The 19,165-nt window shown below is 32.9% G+C and overlaps 9 protein-coding genes across 9 annotated transcripts, besides 1 other annotated feature; 2 read left to right on the forward strand and 7 right to left on the reverse strand.

Annotated features, from left to right (window-relative positions):
- Nucleotides 1-78: 78 nt before the first annotated feature.
- Nucleotides 79-713: a mobile genetic element.
- A 993-nt stretch (nt 714-1,706) lies between these two features.
- Nucleotides 1,707-3,293, forward strand: TVAGG3_0267730 (Wiskott-Aldrich syndrome protein family; the record flags this gene model as incomplete). The annotated part of the gene is made up of 1 exon (XM_001315027.1): nt 1,734-3,221. One exon carries the CDS (start codon nt 1,734-1,736, stop codon nt 3,219-3,221), a length of 1,488 nt encoding a protein of 495 aa, XP_001315062.1.
- A 234-nt stretch (nt 3,294-3,527) lies between these two features.
- On the reverse strand, nt 3,528-5,733 carry TVAGG3_0267740 (tyrosine phosphatase superdomain-containing protein; the record flags this gene model as incomplete). The annotated part of the gene is made up of 1 exon (XM_001315026.1): nt 4,032-5,645. The coding sequence occupies one exon, from the start codon at nt 5,643-5,645 to the stop codon at nt 4,032-4,034; it is 1,614 nt and encodes a 537-aa protein (XP_001315061.1).
- Nucleotides 5,734-5,992: 259 nt separating this feature from the next.
- TVAGG3_0267750 (uncharacterized protein) lies at nt 5,993-7,148 on the forward strand (the record flags this gene model as incomplete). The annotated part of the gene is made up of 1 exon (XM_001315025.1): nt 6,440-7,090. The coding sequence occupies one exon, from the start codon at nt 6,440-6,442 to the stop codon at nt 7,088-7,090; it is 651 nt and encodes a 216-aa protein (XP_001315060.1).
- A 32-nt stretch (nt 7,149-7,180) lies between these two features.
- TVAGG3_0267760 (uncharacterized protein) lies at nt 7,181-7,761 on the reverse strand (the record flags this gene model as incomplete). Its single annotated transcript, XM_001315024.1, has 1 exon — nt 7,244-7,756. One exon carries the CDS (start codon nt 7,754-7,756, stop codon nt 7,244-7,246), a length of 513 nt encoding a protein of 170 aa, XP_001315059.1.
- A 170-nt stretch (nt 7,762-7,931) lies between these two features.
- Nucleotides 7,932-10,638, reverse strand: TVAGG3_0267770 (dynein regulatory complex subunit 7 family; the record flags this gene model as incomplete). Its single annotated transcript, XM_001315023.1, has 1 exon — nt 7,963-10,638. One exon carries the CDS (start codon nt 10,636-10,638, stop codon nt 7,963-7,965), a length of 2,676 nt encoding a protein of 891 aa, XP_001315058.1.
- A 984-nt stretch (nt 10,639-11,622) lies between these two features.
- TVAGG3_0267780 (uncharacterized protein) lies at nt 11,623-12,315 on the reverse strand (the record flags this gene model as incomplete). The annotated part of the gene is made up of 1 exon (XM_001315022.1): nt 11,623-12,315. One exon carries the CDS (start codon nt 12,313-12,315, stop codon nt 11,623-11,625), a length of 693 nt encoding a protein of 230 aa, XP_001315057.1.
- A 973-nt stretch (nt 12,316-13,288) lies between these two features.
- TVAGG3_0267790 (spectrin binding) lies at nt 13,289-14,638 on the reverse strand (the record flags this gene model as incomplete). The annotated part of the gene is made up of 1 exon (XM_001315021.1): nt 13,289-14,638. The coding sequence occupies one exon, from the start codon at nt 14,636-14,638 to the stop codon at nt 13,289-13,291; it is 1,350 nt and encodes a 449-aa protein (XP_001315056.1).
- A 644-nt stretch (nt 14,639-15,282) lies between these two features.
- Nucleotides 15,283-16,527, reverse strand: TVAGG3_0267800 (pre-mRNA branch point binding; the record flags this gene model as incomplete). Its single annotated transcript, XM_001315020.1, has 1 exon — nt 15,356-16,276. The coding sequence occupies one exon, from the start codon at nt 16,274-16,276 to the stop codon at nt 15,356-15,358; it is 921 nt and encodes a 306-aa protein (XP_001315055.1).
- A 203-nt stretch (nt 16,528-16,730) lies between these two features.
- Nucleotides 16,731-17,433, reverse strand: TVAGG3_0267810 (uncharacterized protein; the record flags this gene model as incomplete). The annotated part of the gene is made up of 1 exon (XM_001315019.1): nt 16,741-17,433. One exon carries the CDS (start codon nt 17,431-17,433, stop codon nt 16,741-16,743), a length of 693 nt encoding a protein of 230 aa, XP_001315054.1.
- Nucleotides 17,434-19,165: the final 1,732 nt, after the last annotated feature.

The raw sequence follows: 19,165 nt of genomic DNA on the forward strand, positions 1-19,165 counted from the left end.
CTTTAAAAGTAAAAATATATATAATAATCAAATTTAATAAAAATTTTATAAGAGTTTAACAATATAATTTTCAATTAAGGGTGCACCCGTATGTACGTTTATTTGAGAGGAGGAGGATTATATTTTTGAAAGGGTGAAACATTATGAATATGTTAATTATATAATAATATGTATTATTATAAAAAAGAAAAAATAAAACACGTTAAAATTTTTCTTTCTTGATTTTTTACAAAATCTACTTAGAATTATGCAAAATATGACTAAATAATTATAAATTTCAAGTTAAATTTTAATTTTGATAAATAATTTAAATTTCAAAATATCAAGTTCAGTTCGACTATGTATGTAGTAATTCCTCAATAAAGTGCCAAAACCCTATTAAAATATATGAACATTTTCAACATTTTAATGTTTTTATTTAAAAATTTGTTGGAATATGAGCTTCAAACAATTATTATGTAAATAAAAATAATTAAATATATGTATTTATTCGTATTACAACCGTAGTAAGTCGATTCTTCCTTTCTTCTACTGAGGTTTGAATTTGATTTCGAATTGTAAAGAGATTCAAAGGGAAAATACTAGCGGATAAAAACTACCTCCATGAAAGGGTCATAATGGAGTCAACTTGTATTTTTTGATATTTTTTTGCTTTTCGAGCCTAAAAATAAGGTTCTAAATTCTGAAGTTTACATAATCCTCTCGTGTGCACCCTTAAAAATTGAAAAATATTTCAAAAGTTGCAGCAAAGAACCAAAAAAGATTAAATAATCAATTATTCATATATTTACCTACTTATCGATTGATACTTGTCAAAAATTAGGGTTACAGAATAATTTAATTCTTTATTATTTCTCAGCGCACTACATATCTAATTTTGGTTCAATGTCTAAAAGATAAAATTTCGATCACAAACATCAAAAAATTAGACAAAATATTTGAAAGAATGCAAATTATTGTCACATGATATAAAAAATATGACAACCATTAGACGGAGCAATAGATTATAAGCTTAAAAAAACATTCTGGCAATATTTCTTGACTTCGATCTTCGAAGACAAGAAATAAAAGATGTGTCTCTAAATGAATCTATCTGAAATAACTTCCTAAATCGAATTCGTATATCTTTAATGGCTTATTCTCTTCTTTTATCATGTCAAATCATATTTTACGATTTCTCTTATTTATTTCAGCATCATAAAAGAGCCTTCATCTATTGACTTGAATTCAAATAAAGGAAATCTGTAATCATTCCTCGATAATTAAGGAATTATCAAATTTATTTAATTATTTTAGTAAACCATCTCTTTTTTGATATTCCATTTGTATGTTTCAATTGTTCAATTATTACTGTGATAAAAATTTCCCTCATTTTAAGTTTTTAATAACCCATTGAATCATTGAAGGATTAAATATATTACGATTAGTACAAAACATTCAAAGATTTATATTATACTTCTTCACGATATATTCAATAGGTTATTATATACAGTATGAACGCAGATACAATTCAATCTATGTCTTATGATGGTTTGGGGACAAAATTATTGGACCCTGCTTATTTCTATAATAGTTTATAGATGTTTTTCAAAGAAAATCATAAAGAATCAAAATCTGATGTCAAATTGTCAAAAGTTATGAAATTTGAAGTTGGTCTTTTACTTATAACTAATCATTTTTAATAATTAAAAAAGCATCTGATTGGTTGGAAAAGTGACAATTTTTTCTAAACAATGTTTCCTGCAAAACCTGTAATTTCATTGGATGCTCATCCAGGCTCTCGTTTAATTACAGGTATGTGCACAAATCCTATAGAGAAAATTGCAACAAACAGAACTATTGGTTTACTTGCACAAGCAGAATGTTTGACATACTACGCGTATGAAATATTTCAAGATATTTCAAACTCTTGTACTGAATTATTCCAGCGTGTTGATGAACTTAAAGAAAGAACAACTTTTCTCCGTCGAAATTTCCCAGATCAATTAACAAAATTCAAGAATATTGGTACTTCTACATCCCATGGAACAAATTCCCATTGTGTCGACAAAGAAACTCTTTCCGATTTTCAATTCTCCCTCGAAATTTCCAATCTCGTTTTCGAGATGGCGAGCGATGCTTCGCCACCACCTGATTTCACAGAGTTTACTGAACTTGCTCATACAATACAAGGTAACCAGAACGTAGATTTCAACTTATTGTACTCAGATCCTGATTACTACCGTAGAAACTACATCAAAGAACTCCAGCGCCAAATCAAAATCGAGCAAGAGGCCCAAAGAGCAGCCGCTTCGGAACAAAAGCAAAAGGAAAAGGAAGAAAAGCGTTTGAACGCTGAAACAAAAAAAAATCGCCAGAAAAAGACTCAGTCCGAGCAAATTGTTGTTTTCGACTCAAATATTACATTCAAGCTTCCGACGTCGATGCAAAGGCCTCCTCTTCCTGGTCACGTGAAACATTCCGAAATTATCAACGTACAGCAGAAAATATCCCTCGAAACTCAGACAGATGCTTCTATATTACAAGAGCTCGATCTTAAGGCTCAGGAGTTCAAGGAAACTCATATGAAACAAATGACCACGACTGCATCGTTAGAAGCTCTCGATGCTCTTGAGCAATTTGCTACTAAAGACTTTACCTTCCAAACTACAACTCCAAAAAGACCTGCAGCTCCTAAACCGACCGTATCTACATTTAGTCTCCCAGATGTCTCAAATATTTCACAGATTTCGAATCCACAGCCAAAGGCAGAACAAGAACAACCAAAAACTACCTCATTACCTCAAATTCCGGAAGTATCGAAACCGAAACCTTCAGCTCCACCTCCTCCAGTTGCTGCAGCTCCTCCTCCGCCACCTCCGCCCCCTTCTCTTCCACCTCCTCCGCCATCAGATGCTCCAGCTCCTTCATCTCGACCAGCCAACAAACCGGATGCATCTATGTTGCTCGGCGTGAAGCTTAATAAGCAAACAACACCTCGCCCGGCCCCTGCAAAACAACAAACTCATCTAGATCTGATTAAGAGTGGCAATTTCAAGCTGAAAAAGGTTGATAATAACACTCCAAGGCCACAGATCAATGTTCCACAAGAAAAAGATGATACAGACTCACTTTCAATCCAAGATTTACTTCAAAAGGCTGCACAAATCAGAGATGCAGTTAAGTGCAGCGATTCATCAGATGATGATGACGAAAAGTCATCTGATTCTGAATCATGGTAAATCTTGCCATATTTTTTGTTAAATTTTGTTGTTTTAAAATATTATCTGTAGCAAACATAAGCTATTTCTTAAAAAATTAATGTTTTATCAAAATTTCTTCCAATTCTTGGTATCATAATTAAATTATCATATCAAAAAGAGTTGTTCTTCAGATTTAATAAGAAAATAATGATATATTAATAAAATACAGCTTAAATACTGTTATAGAACTGAGTTTTATTGTGTATATCTTTCAAAAAATCAAAATGAAGTTTGCAATCTGATTCTTTTTTCCAAAATTTTTTTGAATTTTAAAATTTCAAAATGAAAATCATGTTTTTTATCTTTATTTTCATGAATTCAAAGAAATTTTGGAGAACCATGAACAAGTAGAAAATCATCTATTGCAATCAGACAACTTATTCCCGTAAGCAAATTTGGAAATTCAGGGAATATTCAATTCAAACGTCATCAAAATAATAACAAAAACGTTCAAAAATCACCAGAAATCTCTACACTATGATTCTCAATGTTAAATTCTACAGATATATTTGTATAAATTTACAAGAAAGCATTATATCCGAAATTTACTCAATTAATATACTTAAATTTACCAAATGATAATAATACCCACACTACCTATCCATTTTAAAGCTCTTATCTGCTCAATCAATAAAGAAATTTAGATAAATATTTTAAATTTTCTTTTGCTTTGAATATTCTTCAAATGATCAACTTCATTTTAAAAAATTACAGATTATCAATAATAATATTTATATTTTTAATAGTTTTTTTTACTTTATAATGTTTTATTTTTATATTATTTTAACATTATGCACCAATGAGCTGCTGAGCAACCTTTTCGAGGTCAGGTAGTGTATTTACAGTTTCGATGTAAGCCTTAACTTGTTCCAGTGTTGCAGCGCTGTCAGTTGACTTTGTATTAGCGAAGAAAGTGAGGATCGACCACTTTTCGTCCTTTCTGGAGACACGAATTAGACAGTTATCGTAGTTAATCTCTTTCTTGTCCTCGAGATTGTAAATGCAGACAGGATCAGCTTTTCCATCCTTGTAAGCAAACAAGACAGCCTTCTGGCCACCGTTGTATTCGAAGAAAAGCGAAATTGTTGGTGAGAATGGGATGATAATATCATTTCCAGGTGCTTGATCAGCAGGAATAACAGCGATAGCCTCTGGGTTGCAAGCGAATTTATCTAGATCGTCGATGAGCTTCTGTGTGTCTTGTAATCTTGCTAATGGTCGGTAAATGAACTGAAGAGTGACTGCGTCTGATTTTGCGATCTCTGAGATAAGTCTTTTGATGACCTCGTCGTATAATATGTCTGTTCTCTCTTGTATTGGTAAGTCGTAGACTGTTTTATTCTCGAACATCATAATATCAGAAAGGATTGCGGAAACTCTGAGCTTTTCCTCAGTCCATGTAACTGCGCAGACAATTGGTGTGATCGAGCGATGTGATTCCTTGAAAGATGCCAAAAGTAAATAAACTTTTCTTTCCAGAGAAACTGTGTAGATTGATTTGTGGCTGAGGATGACTAGGAATGCTTGTTTACCACGAGGAACGAAGGAAACGAAGTTGTTTGAGGACTTAATTTGTGGGACCAAAGAATCATCCCAATTTCTTGTTGGCCAGTCTGGGAAACCATCTGTGAATGGCCACTTCTCTGGTAAAGCTTCCTTCAGTTTCGCTAAGACTTTATCTCTTTCAGAACCTTCGATTTCCTTTCTTGTGAAGCGTCTCCAGTTAACGAGCCTTTCAATTGTAGAGGAAGCTTCAGCTGGTGCTGTTGGCTTCGGTTCTTCAGAAATGAAAGGACATTCAGTTGGCTCAATCGTAGTATTGAAAGTAGCGCACAGAGAGACTGTTGCCTTTTTCGCATACACAGGGCATTCCATTAACTTACTCAATTCTTTCAAATTATCATCAATTGGATTTAGATCTTTACGAGATAAAAACGCTGATATTAAGAAACCAGGGCGATTGATGCCAAGTGTGCTGAAGACAACAATAACTACTGGTTTGCCATCTGATTCAGCAACAAAACCATCAACTAATTTTTCGAAAGCGTCAATTGCCGCTGGTTCGTATTCCTTGTTGACTTCGATACGGCCACACTTAAATCCTGCATTTTGCCACTCTTCTTCATTCGTTGGTTGGTTCAAGGATGCGTTAATAACGAAGTAGTTGGCATCAGCGGTGTTTACGGCGGCTTTAACGTCATCAACAGTCCACTTGTTATCGACATTGTCAATTAACGATTTTGTTAATTCTAAAGGAGCTTTTGTTGTAAAGAATGTTAAATTTGCGATATTTTTGGATTTAATTGCTTGGCTAATTTTGGGAGCACTAAGCCACCACATTGGTATTTCTCTTGATCGTACTACAGTTGGGCCTGGGGTTGAGCGACTTCCTTTCCTTCCCATCCACCAAAAGTGACAGTCCACTTTCGAAACAATCTAAAATCAACGGGTTTAAATTTGATTTTTATATAAATTTAACATTGTTGTTTCAATTTTTAATCTAAATGTCCGTTCTGTATGAGTTTTTAAATCTTCATTTCAATTTTTCAGATTTATGCAGAATTTAATACCATTTTAATTATTCTCAAAATGAAAAATGCATATTCTAGTATTATTAGTATCATTTAGATAATTGATCAATCGCAAATGTCTCAAAGAAGCTTATTTTGCCTATAAAATCATTTAAAATCATTCACGTATGATATGCTTTAAATGTATTGCTGTCAAATTATTGTCATTTTTCTATTTGAAACAAATTGCTCATAAATTATTCTATATTTGGGCTATGTGATAATGAATACGATGAAAAAATCAATTTTATAGACTGACCAAGCCCAATGTTAGATTGAATTACATAAGAACGATGTTCATTCTTGAAAATATTAAACAAACTCAGCTGGTCTGAATACTTTGATAGCCAAGTTAAATACGATAAGGTACAGAATGAAACAGCCCTATTTGATAATACAAGTGATACCAATTATTACATCTTTAAATGTTTTTTCGAAGAATGCAATGGAAATGGCGCAATATACATTAAGAGCATTTCCAAAATCTGTATACTATTTGAAGAATGCACATTTAATAACTGCAGCTCCACAGATATTGGTGGATCTGTTTACCTAGGCTGCTCTTCAGAAGCTCATTTTGTTCAACAGCGAAATTGCTATTATGAATCAACAGCAGATAATTATGATATGGCATTTTCTCAATTTGTTAAACAAGAATCTTCCAATAAAAACTACGCATTTGAAGTTTCAGTTTCTAAATGCTATGCAAGGGAATCAAAAGGAACTCGAACTTATGATATATCCTATGGTGATCTCCATTTTGAGAATAATAATATCACAAACAACAAATGTGGTGAAAAGTCATCAATATCTAGTAGCAATTCAGGAAGTTCATGGATTTGTAATTTCTCCACATTTAGAGGAAACAACCAAACAGGAAGTATGTCACTTTCATTATATAGTTCCTCTAACTCATTTCTTCAGACGTTTTCGTATTGCAATGTTATAGGAAACAAATGTGGTGTAGACAATAATCAAGTTCTCTTTTGGTGTTGGTATAGAACTAATGTCGATCACAGTATTTTTCGAAATAATACTGCGGTTTACATTTTTGAGCACGCCGGTGGAAGTGACACATTGACTATTTCAAGTTCATATGCTGAAGCAATGCCAACGTTAGGATCCGTTGAATTTGCTGATAAAAAAGATAATTTCGATTTTAATAATTTTTCCCATTTTGATCTAAGAAAATGCCCAACAAATCCCAAGAAAATCTCGAAAGAACTATCAAATCTTACCAAAATGGCAAAAACTTATGCAGCAGAGCTCATTTCGTGATAAATTATAGAAGTATCTTTTGTACAAGTTTGAATAAACAAAACACATTTAAATAAAGATGAACAAACAATATTTATTAAGAAAAGGAAATATGTAGATTTGAAATTTCAATGTTATAAATGAAATAAAGTAATTTTGATAATTCATTAAACATTACTCTTGATCAGAATCATTATCTTCATCATCTGCTTCATCATCGATAACTTCATCATCATCACGCATGTGTTCATGCTGTGGCGAAGTTTTTTCGATCTTCTGTGGCAAAGTCTGTACTTGTTCATCATCAGATGACACTATTTCTTCTTGTGCTGTAATCTTACTTATCTCCGTTTGGTCATTATTGTTCGATTTAATAGGAGAATTATTTGATAAGTCAAATGTTGCATGCTTCTCGGATTTAGAAGAACTTGCCGATGATTTTGATTTCTTAGATTTTTTAGATGTGCTAGTTTTTGAAGGGGATCCAACCATAGTTGAACGTCCTCCGAAAAACATGATTGTTCTATTAGGTATTTTAGAAGGCTGTAAACCTTTTGTTACCAGGCCATACGTCTGAACTGTCTCTCTTTGGTAATCGATATATTTTGTTGTATCACATACATCATCAAGCTCTGGTTGATGCAAACTCTTCGAAAAGAAGAATTTGCCACTCATTAAAGCACACATTTTTTAAAAACTGTACGTTAAATTGTCACTTTTACATTAATTACCAAGAATTTGTTTTCAATAATTTTTGGTCTGTATGATATCAACAAACGATAAGACTATGTTATGACTATTGTTAGTGAGCAAAATATGATTTAATGTAAAATTATCCAAAATCAAATTTTTAAAAAAAAGCAAAAAAATAATAAAATATATATTAAAACTCATTAGTTCTTCTTATCCTTTGGTTTGAGGATACCTTCTATTCTTGTCTTGAATTCTTCTTCCGAGATATCTGTTGGACCCAAGAATGGAGAAAGTTTTGGATGGTTCTTCAGTCTTGTAATAAGGTCCTTCAGCCTGTTGATTGCTGTCTGGTAGAATCTTGCAATTCTCTTCTGGAGAACTGTAATCAAGAATGCCTTCGTTGTAACGAAGTTGTTGTGTTCGTCGCCCTGCTTTCTTGAGCGAGACTGATGCTGATCCATATCGTATTCTCTGATCTTCGATTTGAGGGCTGTCTGTTCCTGATCTAATCTGTTGACTAAGTACTTCGCTTCCTTGTAAATTCTGTCTTGTAAAGCTGTAACGGCTTTTCTGTAAATGTCAGCGGCAACTTCTGCTGTGAACTCTGTATTCGGATCGACAGGGAAATAAACGCAAAGTGGGTCGTCCGCGGACAATTGTTGTTGGTTCTTGGAAGCATCGTCTTCTCCTTCGGCCTTTGGCTCTGGTGGTGGCTTTTCGACAAGAATCTCGGCTTGTTCGCCCTGGGCGTAAATCTTGCGATGTAAAACGATATCTACGGACTTCATCTTGTAGAATGGTCTGCTCTCTTCGTCTGTTCTGAACTGTATCCATTGGACCATTTCCTTGGCAATCGCTTCTGCATCAGCTGTTCCTTGGTTTCTGATGGCAAGTAATTGGTTCTGGATCTCGTTCATTGTCCAGTTATCGATTTCTGGTGGGTTCGGGCAGAATTTTGATGGAATAGCGATGTAATCCTTATCTTTATCGGCTTCTGTAGGTGTAACGAATTCTATTGAGAAATCTGTGATGCAGCCTGGCTGGTGATGGTAAACGACGGTTAATTTATTTGTAACGAAATCGAAGGCGACTTTGTAAATAGAATGGGATACAGCGTATGTTGTTGTATGGTGTGTTTGAACAAGAGATGGATGTCTGTATTTCTGTGTCATTCTTTCGATCTTTGGACCACCATCGTATAATTGGGTCTCAGAGTTGGATGAAGAGCTTTCTGGAACGATGCAAATCTTTCTCTCGCAAAGACCATCATCTCTATCACCGAACTTTTCGACAATCTTTGTACCGAAAACTTCTAAACGAGATTTCAAGCAATCTATTCTACTTGTATCATCGAATTCGAGTAAACGGCATTCGTTGTGCTTAATCTTGTGTGTTGTGATACCGATTGGACGTTTAATTTCGTAAATTTGTCCGATTTGTTGTTGTTTCTCTCCTTTGTTGTTTTCGCGCGTTGGAATAATTGTTCCTGGCTCGAATGTTTCAAGCATTTCCTGTGACTTGAGGAATATGCGACGTTCAACAAGATGTTGTCTAAGATGTTCGAATTGTTCACGAATTTCACGAATATCGCTTGGATCCTTATCGAAAATAAAGAACCTGCGATAGAGACCATCCTGCCTTGTATATGGTGCATAGCGTTCTTCAATTGCGTCTGACCAGTAAAGTTTCTTCATATTCTGCTCAGAGCAGCCATCAGCGGACACAACCTTTGGATACATGCGGAAAATCTCGTTTTCTGGAACGTCAAGGCGTTCAACAACTGGAGATGGAATCTTTATGTCTGTTTCTGGGATAACGGCCTGCCAAAGGTCTGTATTAGCGAAATCGAGGGAATCTTCACTCTTCTCAAAGTCATTTGGCTGAAGATTGATCCAAACATTCTTATGATTGAAAACAACTTCGATGTAACCGAATAATGGTGATGTAATTGGGTACTTATCGCCTGTGGAAACATCAATGAAGATTGTTTCTGGTATTTCAATACGTCCTGTCTTAGAAACCATAATCCAGCAGTGCATACGACGGCCATCGTACTCATCCGGTGGTGGAGTTGGAATAACTTTCGGTGGTGGTGGTGGCGGAGGTGGATTCTTCTGTAATTCGACAAATGAAGATTCGAGATTAAGAAGTCTTCCAGAAACAGCCTTCAGATACTTGTTTTCTGGGCCTTTGTCACCATCATCTTCCTTCGGAGGCTCAGCAACTCCTGGGCAATTTCTGTAACGTAAATCTGATAAAGTAAGTTCGCGATTTGCGTAGCCAACAATGACGCAAGCATCGTAGCCAATACCAGTAAGGATTGTTGTTAAGAGAACTGACATATCAAAGCAGTCTCCTTTCTGGCAAGCAACAGTAAAGTTTGGAGTTGTAATTGTACGGGGTTGGGAGAAGAAATCGAAAAGAATCTGATACTCGATGAGATTTGCAACAAAATTAGCAGCAAGTTCTACAGTATGAGCTGCTAAAAGAGGTAAAACTGACGGGCGAATAAAAGATGATAAGAAATAACGAGTTCCATTTTCATTTTCAGCTGTAAGGAATACTCTCATTCTGTACGGGTGATCCTTGTAAAATTGTTCAAGTTGCTCGTCGATATATTCTAAAAAGTGTTCATAATCTTCCGTTAATGTTTCATCTGGTGGTGATTTTTCAATGGAATCATAGTAATTTTCGATTCTTTCTGTTTTGTCAGTGATTTTAGGGCTTTGGACTTCAACTGGCAGCATTGATGATAATCTAAAGCCGAGAGAGCTTGTGACCGCATTGGCAAAGGGGTCTATAGCTGTCTTTAAGTCTGCAGTCACGGAAATATCAAATGCGCTGTTCTCAGAGATAACAGGAAGATCCGCAGACATTTTGGACGATATTAAAAAAAACGAACTCGAAAAAAAAAATTGAAAAAAATTCAATTATAACTCATATATTTTTACAATTTATTTTAAATCTTAAATACATAGTATGAATTCTTATTTAATTGTACAATAAAATTCTAAATCATTCAAGATTAATTTTCATCAACTTGGAAATGAATAACATACCAATTAAAAATGCTGATATAAACCCGAAGTACTAATATACATCCAAGCTTTTATAACAGATCTTCATATTTTTGTCCATTCTTAAGGAAGTGTTTAATTCAGCATTAATATTGGTTACAAGGGGGCATAATTAAGAGAAGCAATATCATAACTTTCTCTTACAAATACATCTTCATCAGTTTTGATAAGGATTGGCACAACTTCTATTGAAATATGATTTTTCAATCATATAATAAATTGAGGTTTTTCCATAATATACTTTTACAAAAATGTCTCTCTCAATGACATTAGATCCATGCTGAGCGAGAGATTCTATTATTTCTTTCTTACTGTCGAATGTTGTTCAAAATAGAAGAACATCACATTCTATTTTAATATTGATATTGAAATTTACACCAGGAGTTATTATAAAATCTACAATTCCTTTTTGATTATTAAGTACTGCCTCTATTAGTGCTGTTTTTCCATTATTCTCATTTACATCTAAATGAGCACCAAGCCAAATAAGAAGCTCAATAATCTCTTTACTGCTATATATATACAATTATTGAAATTATTGTTATTATAACCATGATTATTTCGATCTATAGTTAAATTATTAAAGTTTGCAATAATATAGTAGAAAGCTGTATAATGGAGAATATTACATATTCTATTAGTTAGATCCAATATAAGTTTAAGTAGATATAGAATACTGGAGCTCGGATGGATAATATTTCAAAAGGAAAAAGAAATTAAATAAAATAATCTTTAAAGAATGTTTTTAAAGATCAATGAAGAGAATGAAATTCGTGAGCTACTTTATCTTGTAGCTTTGTAGAGTTGGTAGAAAAAATAATATGGGTGTTTCTTGATGAATGAAGGAACATCGAAGTTCTTCTTTGGAGCGATAACTTTCTTGTGAGCTAACTTTGGTAAAGCGAGTCTCTTGCTTCTTAGCTTTTGCATAACACGGCGTCCATACTTCTGATACCAGCGCTTTAACATTTCCTTGTTGATTCTGAATGGCTTCTTTGTTGCGACCTTCTTTTCTTCTTCTGCAGCGTTGTGGTATTCGAATCCGAAACGTCCAATTGCTGTTGCTAAGTCTGCCCAAAGTCTGAGGTTCTCGTCATCTTCTTCTTCAGCAGAGTTGTGATACTCGAATCCAAAGCGTCCAATAGCTGTTGCTAAGTCTGCCCAAAGTCTGAGATTCTCGTCATCTTCTTCATCGTTGCTGTGGTATCCGATTGAGAACTTGCCCCATGGTGAGTGGTATGAGATTCCAACGTACCAGTTGTCATCATCTTCTGCATCGTTGCTGTGGTATCCAATTGAGAATTTGCCCCATGGTGAGTGGTAAGAGATTCCAATATACCAGTTGTCGTCATCTTCTTCTTCTGCCGAGTTCCAGTCAACACCAAGACGTAATAGTCCTAACTTTGTTGGAATTGGGAGCCATATGTTATCATCGTCTGCGTTATAAGCAGTACGCAATGCAAGCAAAGGAAGCATCGAAATAAGTGAAATGAAAAATCTTTGTTCCTTCTTTCTTTCAATCAATATCTTCTGACTGTCAGAACAATAACATTTAAAAAATCACAAATGTATATATCTTAATCAATATGTCTAATATATAATAAATCGTAGACTGATCAGGAAAAATCGTTATTTTTTATCACAAAATTAGTTTTGTCAGATCTGCCCGACAAAGATTTCATTTCTGCCCCTATTTGCCAATGACAAACTAAATGCCCAACACTTGAATAAAATGTTATTTCAAGCATCCTTAATTTATCCCCATGTTTCAATTTCAGTTCATATAGAATATCAGATTCATATCTTTGTGGAAATTCATAATGAACTCTACAGAAAAAGAAACTTATCCTATTCGTACATGAATAATATCATACCACCATCTTCTAAATTTGCAAAAATAAAAAATATGATTTAATTTTTATTTTGAAATCCATTAAAAAAGATACATTGAATGCAATTTTCTACAAATTTTGAGTCCTCAGTTGGCAGATTGATTTAGTTTAATAAAATCGTATGTTTTTATTTAGAATTTAAAAAATTGAAGTGTGGGTGCCTCAGGATGGCATCTAGAATCAAGTGATTCACTATCTTATCAAATTATTGTTCGTAAAATAAAAATTTCTTAATAATTGATTTCATGAATTTAGATAAGAAACATAGTATTTATTTAAATCTTTTGGTTTACAATTATACTTAAGAAAACAGCGTTCAGGAATGTTACTTTCTACTTTGTGGAAGTCTTGAATTTTTCTTACGAAGAAGGATGAAGATGAAAAGATTTAATAATAATTTGATGCACCTCAAAATTTTGTACATGTTAGAAAGCTTAAGTATGAATTTGCCTCAAACGCAACATACTTAAATTCTATAGTATGTATTACACTATAATGGAAAGCAGTTTTAAAGTATTATCATCAATATAATTGATTTCTACACGAAATGAAGTATGTCAGTTATCTTCTTCATCTTCTTCACTATAGTCACTGAATTCAGTTTTAGGTAAAAGAAGACGAGCTATACTTGGAAATGGTATATCTAATGCAATCTGCCCAGCTGTCTTGTTATTTATATCTTTGATATTAACATCTGCACCAAATGAAAGAAGAATTTTTATTATTTCCATACCAAAATTTGCTGCTGCATAGTGAAGCGCTGTTCTATTATTAGAATCAGTTGCATTAATATCAATTCCATGTGAACATAATAATTTTACAATTTCGGTATATTTATGCTGGACAGCATAATGAAGAGCAGTTTTATTTTCATTGTCTTTTGCATTGATATCAGCTCCATGTGAAAGAAGAGTTTCTACAATGTCTCTATGACCATATATCGCTGTAGTGTGAAGTGCTGGTTTATTATTATTCTTATCATCTTTTGCATTATTATTAATATCAGAATTATGTGAAAGTAGAATTTCCAAGCTTGCTTTGCAATTTCTTTTAACTGCAATGTCAATTGCTGTTCTGCCACGTATTTCTTTAATATTAATATCTGCATTATGAGAAAGAAGAAGTTCAGCTATTTCTATTAAATTCAACTTTGCTGCATAGTAAAGGGCTGTTTTATTTTTTCTATCTTTTGCATTAATATCAATTCCATGCTTACATAGTAATTCTACAATTCCTTTACATTTATTTGTAACGGCGTAATGAAGAGCAGTTTTATTGAATTTATCTTTGGAATTGATGTCAACTCCACGTGAAAGTAACAATTCTATTACTTCTTTATTATCATCAAAATGAACTGCGTAGTGTAGAATAGATGTTTTTCTATAATCGACAATCGATAAATCCAGCTCTTTGTCATTAAGAATTTCAATTGCTTGAGGAAATGCTGAACACCAAGGAATTGTTGAGTTTTTATCTTTTTCGTACAAAAGAAACATGAATTTAAGATTTTGGAATTCTACCAATCTTGGAAAACCATACCGATAATCAGGTACCCAATAATAATCATGAATTAATTCAATATTGAAATCTTGTTGTCCAAAAAGATATTCAAGAAATTTATGGTTATGTGTTTCAATTGCGTATTTATAACATAATTTATCAACTGGGAAAACTTTTAAGCATTCATTAATAATGTCTGTATTTCCACCAATCACTGAGTAATGAAGAGTGTCGTCTGTTATTTTTGATCCACAGTTTGATAAAAGAAAATAAAAAATATTCACTGATCCATAAAATGCAGCAAAATCAATGGCTGGATAATAATTAAATACAAAAATAGGTAAACGTATTTCATCCACCGGATGATTAATTATATATTCTTTGAATTCATTGATTTGATCATGCATAATAATATATTCAATATCATCTTTTTCAATTTTATATTCCCACCTAATTACCATAACACAGACTTCATTTCGTTTAGAATCACATCAACAAAAAGAAGGGATGAAGGCATAGTTTCCATCAATAGTTGATGTAATTAATGAATATTCTTTGAAGATTCGATTAGCTAATTCAACATACTGACCCAATTCTCTATAATTGTAAAACATTGAATTTATTATATTTTTAATAATTTTTAAAATAGGTGATTTATATTTTTCAACTAAAACGGTCTTGATCAGATTGAAAACTTCATCAATAGATTCATTTTCTTGTATGTGAAAGAGTTTCTCATAAGTTGTTATAAAATCATCATACTTCTTTTGGTAATCAAGAGTCATCTGAAGAATTTTTTTTAGAATGACCTGACAAACAAATGCCAAATTTCTGCGCTTTATGACATGAATAACTCTTGCCAATATAAATTAGTCCCCAAGTTCAAAAGATTCATTATCGACCAATTTAGATGTTATTAAATAAAGGTTTTTATAAGCTTTTAATGGATGTATGTCAATGCTGATTGCAAATATTAAAACTATATCGGAAATTTGAAAATGATTTTTAATATGAGTTTAAATCTGCTGATATAGGCCATAAAGTTAATAATGCTATTATATTAGTATATATTTATTGCAAATAAAGAAAAAGAAAGTATAATAAAAATAACAATCTTTATTAAATTAAGCTTCCAAGCCTGGTGGTGGTGGCTCAATTAATACAGATGATAAGTCATGAACTGTAACATCCTTTGCGTAGCGTTCCAATTCAGGTAAGGATAAAATGTCGTCGTTATTGCTTCCAAAGGCTCCAGTTTCTCCTTTGAGGATGGCATCGATATCTCCATTAACTTCATCGTTCTGATTGAAGTTGCTGATGGTTTTGTTTGAGAAATCTGTCCAAGGTGGTAAAACTTCCTTTGTATTAAAGGAAACGGTAAGGGAATCAGTATCGATCTTGATTTCATCTTCTTCTGACATGTTGTTCATTCTGCCCTGGGAACTTTCGATCATTCTTGTACATTCGTTGTAGCATCGATCAACATCATCAGAGTTATTACCGATGATTAAAATGTAGGAGTCTGTCTCTTCGCCATTAGCCTGTCTCATTGAAGGACGTAAAGAAATTTTAACGCGGAAAGACTGCTCAAGGCCATTCATTGTACTGCATCTATTACCCATGATGACTGATATTGCGTGCTGGCTTGGAAGTTTAAGAGCTTTGACGGTCTGATTGACTGCAAATTTAAGCGAAAGAGGTGGACGAAAAACAGGAAAGATTTTTTCGATAGCATTAAGAATTTGACTTCTTTCCTTTACCAAAGCATCGCGGGCTCTGACATCAGGATGAATAAATCCTCTTTGGTCAGGATTCATGTTGTTGATTAATGTCTCACCGTATAGGATGTTTTTACGCTCTTCTTGAAGATGGTTCATTTTATATTGAACTTCTTCAAGCTGGAAACGCAATAAAAATGCGTTCAATACGTCAGGAGGTAAGTTTGGAGGGAGGATGTTGGCAACGTTAGACATAACTGTTTTCTCATCTTCTGGTCCCCATTTTGATTTTCTGACTCGAATAGGTGTAGCTCCAAATGTTGACATTTCGAAATTAAAAAAAAATTTGCCTGAAGTGGGTAAAATAAATCACACATTGTTTGTTTTTATATACATTTTATACCAATACGCCCTCAAATGGATAGTGAATGCCCAAAACAACATGTTTAATTACCTTATATGTTTCAAATGTTAATAAGTTTTAGACATTTCTTTTAATTATAGAGTTATAGGATGCTGGTACAAATACAGTTAATGCTTTAAAGCTTACAGCAATGGAATTCATTTTTTTAAAGGAAAAAAGTATAAGTAGCAACAATTCCCTTTTCAATTATAGGGATATTTGTATTCATTAGTTAGATCCAATATAAGATTAAGTAAATATAGAAAACTAGAGCGTGTATGGATCATATTTCAAAAGAAAAAAGAAATTAAATAAAATAATCTTTAAAAAAGGTTTTAAAGATCAATGAAGAAAATTGAAATTCGTGTTCAAGTTATTGTGAGCTATTTTATCTTGTAGCTTTGTAGAGTTGGTAGAAAAAGTAATATGGGTGTTTCTTGATGAACGAAGGAACATCGAAGTTCTTCTTTGGAGCGATAACTTTCTTGTGAGCTAACTTTGGTAAAGCGAGTCTCTTGCTTCTTAGCTTTTGCATAACACGGCGTCCATACTTCTGATACCAGCGCTTGAGCATTTCCTTGTTGATTCTGAATGGCTTCTTTGTTGCGACCTTCTTTTCTTCTTCTGCAGCGTTGTGGTATTCGAATCCGAAACGTCCAATTGCTGTTGCTAAGTCTGCCCAAAGTCTGAGGTTCTCGTCATCTTCTTCTTCAGCAGAGTTGTGATACTCGAATCCAAAGCGTCCAATAGCTGTTGCTAAGTCTGCCCAAAGTCTGAGATTCTCGTCATCTTCTTCATCGTTGCTGTGGTATCCGATTGAGAACTTGCCCCATGGTGAGTGGTATGAGATTCCGACGTACCAGTTGTCATCATCTTCTGCATCGTTGCTGTGGTATCCAATTGAGAATTTGCCCCATGGTGAGTGGTAAGAGATTCCAATATACCAGTTGTCGTCATCTTCTTCTTCTGCCGAGTTCCAGTCAACACCAAGACGTAATAGTCCTAACTTTGTTGGAATTGGGAGCCATATGTTATCATCGTCTGCGTTATAAGCAGTACGCAATGCAAGCAAAGGAAGCATCGAAATAAGTGAAATGAAAAATCTTTGTTCCTTCTTTCTTTCAATCAATATCTTCTGACTGTCAGAACAATAACATTTAAAAAATCACAAATGTATATATCTTAATCAATATGTCTAATATATAATAAATCGTAGACTGATCAGGAAAAATCGTTATTTTTTATCACAAAATTAGTTTTGTCAGATCTGCCCGACAAAGATTTCATTTCTGCCCCTATTTGCCAATGACTAACTAAATAACAAAACATGAACGGACAAATATTACAGGCACATTTAATTTGTTTTTGTATTCCTTATTCAAAATAAAGAAAGCCAATTGATTTTTGCAAACTTATAATATTTCCCATGAACTCCAGATACAGGGAAGCTTACTCTGTTTGCATTTGAATAATTACATAGTATCGTTTTCCAAATCTGAAAAAATAAAAATTATGATTTGATATTTCATATCAAATTTTGTAAAGGTCATATCTAATGCAATTGAATTTATAGAAAGACTTTTCCACAAATTTATAGCTTTACATATGTAAATTAATACTAATTTTTTTTTTGTTCTCACAATTATGAATATGTTTAGAAAAAAGGCTCATTAAGTTGATGAATGCATGTATACATTTCCTAATTTTATCAATATCATTGTTTTAAACTAAAATATCTTAATTATCTCCTTGAACTTTTTAAATATAAAAAAGACAAACATGATTTCATATCCTAAACACTGAGATCTAAATCAAGTGACCTATTTTTAGTCCCATAAAATCAAATTTTGCTTAGGAGAAATATGAATTTTCAAAACTTGATGAGTTGCTTCGAACATATAATATACTCACAAAGATATTCCTTTATTCAGCTATCGAGCTTCATAAGACACAAGATTAAAACAATCATCAGGGTTTCAAACGTTTCAATCCATATGAATTAGTAAATGTTTAACATTTAGATCACTTACTATTTTTATATCACAATATCATTCTTTTGAGCGTATTTCATGCTTCAGAAAGGTAAATTCTATTTTTTATCCAAGATGCAACTCATCAACATCATAATACGTCATGAAAATAGAATTGATAAAAGAAATTTAATTAAAAGGTAAAAAATTGTAATATTGTAAGCCCATCTGATAAATTTTTATATGCGGTTCATGGTATAAATTGGGATATTGAAAAGATTTTTATTTCTTAATATGGGTTAGAATACTATTTCCATGTTTCGAAAAGCCAGTTGATTGAAAATTCGATGGCAATTGTGAAATATTTATGTAGTTCTCAAAAGTTCTTCCTTTCAAAACTGACAAATTGATTACCTCCGAATTACATCTAGCTGATTTTCGCATGCATAATTCGAGAGTGCTAATAAGATTCTAAAATAAACATTGAAGGTATTGCAAAATTTGAATAATAGTGAATATTTGATTGGGTAATTTTACATGGTAAAAATAATTTGTAAAACAATTTTTGACATGATAAAATGCATTTAATGGGAGACACAGACATCAGCAAACTCAAAAATATCCATTTTTTTTAACGAGAATTGAAAATAACAGAGGGATTCGGTTTTTACGTTATCAAAAAATTGAAAACATAACAAAAATTTGAATGGTTGAACTTTTGAATGAAATACATTTTAGTTGGTGATATAATATACATATAAAACTATATTATTTTATCGAAAAAGTTCTTAGGAGGATAAAAAGTGCTATTCAATTATTTGGCTGGACACAAAATTTGAATTA

Source organism: Trichomonas vaginalis, chromosome V, assembly GCF_026262505.1.
Source record: "Trichomonas vaginalis G3 chromosome V, whole genome shotgun sequence".
NCBI lineage: Eukaryota > Parabasalia > Trichomonadida > Trichomonadidae > Trichomonas > Trichomonas vaginalis.